Raw genomic sequence first — 4,210 nt, forward strand, 5'->3', positions numbered from 1 at the left:
TACACACACAACTGTGCTCTATACTTCTGGGACCTAGGATAGGAACTGGTCTTCTATATTTTATGCCCTTAACCATCAGAGGGCAACACAGGGGCCACAGAATTTTTTGCTTTAGGGCTTCTGCTTTTTTTTTTCCCCCAAGCGTGATTGTGATTGTCAACATTGTAAGGTACTTTCAGTTGATTTTTGGACAAGGTGGTTTTTTGTGTGTTCAAACCAAATGTGCCCACAGGACACCCTCATAGACACCGGCAGTATGTACATCGGCCCTTTGGTGGGAAGAAGGGGCTGCTGCGGTGTCCACTTGGTGTGGACAGTGCCACTAAAAGCCTTTTAAGCCTGCTGCCTCTCAGGAGCTCCCAGAATCGAGGAGAACTACCTCAGAGATGCAAAGCTAAATGAGCTGGCCACAGTGTGGCTTAGAACTGTTCCCCTCAGCGGAACCCAGTGGGTAGTGCTGCCTGTTTTGTTCACTGGCGGCTAATTCTCAAAGGCAGGCAGTGCTGATGACCCAGGTCCCAACCTCAAGCTTTCAGGGCCCGTGTTAAGTTTTCATCCAGATCAGTGGTGCTTGGCCCCTTGGGGATCACAGTATCATCTGGAGCACATGCACGTGAACACAATGGTCTATAGACCATTTCAGGGGTTTCCCAGGCCCTCTGGAACCCAGCCCTGCCCTGCCATCAGCCCTGTGGATCATTGTTAGCCTCTTATAAGAAGATCCATGTGTAATAGTTGCCATGCTCCCCCATTACACGTGGTCCCGCTGTGTCTGTGTCACCATCCTCCCCCCTTCAAGCTGGTAGGTACATGCACGCACTGGGAAGCCCCAGGCCTGGTGCACATCTGCTGCTGTGACAGCTGTTCTTCCTGGCTGCCCCGCTCCCTTCTCTGGGAGCAGGGGACGCCTGTGTGTTTGCTGGAGCAGTACACGCAGATCCATCCTGCCAGGGCTCTCGGTGTGTTTCTGTGCCAACAGGAATCAGAAGCTGTTTAAATATCATTATCTCTTCATAACTTTGTCTTTAAAAAGAAATGCTGTGCAGGGTACAAAGCAGCTAATGGCTTTGTACAGGACAAATTACTGTTAAAGCCCTTTGTCTGTGCTTGTTTTTGTTTTCGTCTTTATTAGAGACTCCTCGAGGAGCAGGGGAAATAGGGATAGGTCTTCTTTCTTAGTAAATCGTGTTTTAGTTTTTTGCCTCCTCCTGTTCCAGTGGGCATTTTAAATGGAAATGGGCGAAGGTAGGATTAGCAGATGAACTCACATCGGAGCTGGCTGACCTTGTAATCCGCAGCTCTTCACTCGTTTCTAGTTTGAGTCATGATATATTTCAGAAAAGGTGGTTGATATTTTTTATATGCTCAGGAGACAAGGTTAAATCCAGCTGGGGCTAGGCAGAGATAAGAAGGTCATGTGCTGGGTGTCCGATAATAGGTCACAGGGCATTAGGGTTCACAAGAACGGAGGTCATCTCTGGAGGCCAGGTCAGGGAGATCCCTACTTTAAGGCAAGTCACCTCAGGGACGTGGCTGCGTTAGTGTGGTATGCAGGCAAGGTTTACATAGTCTGAGTCCTGATCCAGCAAGCAGACATTGCACGGGGCAGATCTGCATAAAACCTCCTTACAAGTGTGTCCGAGCAGTGCTGTCACTGAGATCTGAGGCGTACTTGACCCATACCCAGGTATTTTCAGTCACCTCGTGTGCATGTGAACGTTGGACGATGAGTAAGGTAATTAGAGAAAATTCAATGCCTCTGCATTAGAGTTTTGTTAAAGAATATTGAAAGAACCGTGGACGGCCAGAAGCACAAACAGATCTGTCTTTGAGAAAGTACAGCCTTGGAAGCAAGGACACTTTGGACATGTCGGCAGGAGAAACTGGTCCCTGAAAAGAGGACATCGTGCTTGGTAAAGCAGAGTGTCATGAAGGAGAGCATGACCCTCAATGGGATGGGGTGACACCGTGGTGGTCGCAGTGGGCTCAGGCGTGACAGTTGTGAGGGTGGTGCTGGACCCGGCAGTGGTTCATTCTGTTCTACTTTGCGTTGGACCCAACTCAGTCGCACCCACCACCACCACTACCAGCCCAGTGTCCTGGCCACACTACCACTAAGACTTAGGGGTAGATCACCTATGTGCCTTGAACCTCAATTTCCTTCTGCTGGTGGCATACCCTTATTTCACACACTCCACTGAGTTGTTTCACCATCAAATGAGAACGCAGCGGTTCTCAAGGTGCAATGCCCAGAGCAGCAGCATGAGCATCTCCTGTTCGCTTGTTAGAAATGCAAACTCTAGGCCCTTCCAGCAGACTGAATCGGAAACCTGAAACCCTGCAGACATCAGCAAGCTGTGTTTCGCCAAGCCCTCCGGGTGGTTTCTGACACGGGCTAACATTTGAGAGCCAGTGATAACACGTGAGAGAGCATCTTGAAAACAACGAAGTAGTCTAGAAAGATGATTTTTTTTTTATGATAGTAAAATGTATTTGCAGTGCAATCCAGAGATCTTCAACATAAAATTCCGTGAGTTTGGATCACCGCATAAAGTGTCCTCTTGTCTCCCTCCTGTGGGTTCTCGGTCCCTCAGCCAGCCCCTGCCGAGTAGTGCTCGTCTCCCTGGAGGAGGCAGGAAGCCTGATGGTTGGACGCAGGAGGGAGAACAGTCAATAGCCCTGTGATCTGTACTGTTGGCAGAGGAGAGGGGCCCCGGTGGCACAGTGGATTACAAGTGGAGCTGCTAACCGCAAGGCCAGTGGATCAAACCCAGCAGCCCTGCCACGAGAAAGAGATGAGGCTTTCTGTTCCCATCAAGGGTTTCAGTCTCCACCCTTACAGGGTCACTGTAAGCTGGAATCAACTTGATGACTGAGTTTGCTTTGGGTATTTACAAACAACTTAGTCTATTTTAAATGAATAATGTAATTCTCTGTGTTTTCCAGCCCATGGACCAGGCCTCTCTAAAGAACAGCGATGTGCTCCTTCTAACGGGGCTCACCCAGATCCCAACTGCCAACCCAGATGGCATGGTAGGAGAGTTCTGCAGCAACTTAGGTGTGTGCCCACGGCAGACCGCAGACTGGGGCTCGGCTGTACATTTGTGCTTGGATGCCTTGCTCTGTAGGGTGGTGCTCTTTCTGGCCCCTTCTCTTCGCGGTCATCCCATCCATGGTGCCACCGTTCAAGGCCCTTTCCTCCCGTTATATCCACCTTCTCTGCCCGGCCTTCCGAGGCTGCTGCTGTCAACACAGGCAGGTGGAACTTCAGTTGAACCTGAAGGTGGCTAACCTGGTCATTAGAATCTTTACCACTTTATCCAGCAAGTGCACATTTCCCCACTTGATTTATATAAAGATCTCTTTTATAATCTGCTTGCCTTTTGGTGGGTGTGGGGGTACTCTGAGGGTGGTAGTTGCCAAAGACGGGAAGAATCACTTCTAAGCTTTGCAAATGAGAGCACAGAAAAGGCCAGTGTACTTTAAACTCACAACACTGAGTCGGTGTATTTTTTCCCCCGCTGCGATTCGAATACGGTTCTGTTTTTCTGCTCTTTGGGGAAGACTAGGTCTAGAGACTTACTGGGGCGTGTGCTACCTAGCAGAAATGCCTTTGGCTACAGTTGCCAGTAAAACCTGGAGGTGCCGCTGCTTTTCTTTGAGCAAAGAATTAGAGGGGTCATGAGTGCAGCCCCTGGCCCCCAGCAACGATCTGTTCTAGGAGAAGGAGGTGGTCTTCTCAGATTTGCATGGAAGGCACTGCCCTTTGACATTTCTCTTGCCTCTGCTAGTCATGGCCTGTTTTTGTTCTTTTCCTAATAGTAAGCACAGCTAATTTATTCTGACTTTGGAAAAATGTTAGAATAGACCCAAGTAACATCTTTGGTTGGTTGGTTTATAATCTAGAATCAGAGACTCAGAAAATGCTAGGTCCTAAACAAACCTTACATCTAATTCACTGTTTCTCAGAATGGGGTCTTCAAACCACCTTGCCTTGGTCCTAAGGCAGCTACTGAAGACTCACCTTTAGGCCCCAACCACAGACCCATCGAGTCCAGTTGTCAGAGGAACAGGGAAATCCAGTCGCAGTTTACATGTTCCTGGCGATTTTTTTTCTTAATTGTTTTATTGGGGGCTCGTACAACTCTTATCACAATCCATTCATACATCCATTGTGTCAAGCACATTTGTACATTTGTTGCCCTCATCA

The 4,210-nt window shown here is 48.7% G+C and overlaps 1 protein-coding gene across 3 annotated transcripts in view; it reads left to right on the forward strand.

Moving 5' to 3' along the window:
* The window catches only part of INTS9 (integrator complex subunit 9), a 106,108-nt gene that overhangs the window by 78,486 nt on the left and 23,412 nt on the right, over window positions 1-4,210 (forward strand). For all 3 annotated transcript variants that reach the window (XM_045286564.1, XM_004707628.2, XM_045286565.1), the window contains exon 9: window positions 2,947-3,058. In XM_045286564.1, the coding sequence (XP_045142499.1) occupies window positions 2,947-3,058 (112 nt within the window). The remainder of the gene's footprint in view (window positions 1-2,946; window positions 3,059-4,210) is intronic.

The sequence above is a fragment of the Echinops telfairi genome, unplaced genomic scaffold (assembly GCF_000313985.2).
Source record: "Echinops telfairi isolate 266 unplaced genomic scaffold, ASM31398v2 ScPeMD7_9;HRSCAF=40, whole genome shotgun sequence".
Lineage (NCBI taxonomy): Eukaryota > Metazoa > Chordata > Mammalia > Afrosoricida > Tenrecidae > Echinops > Echinops telfairi.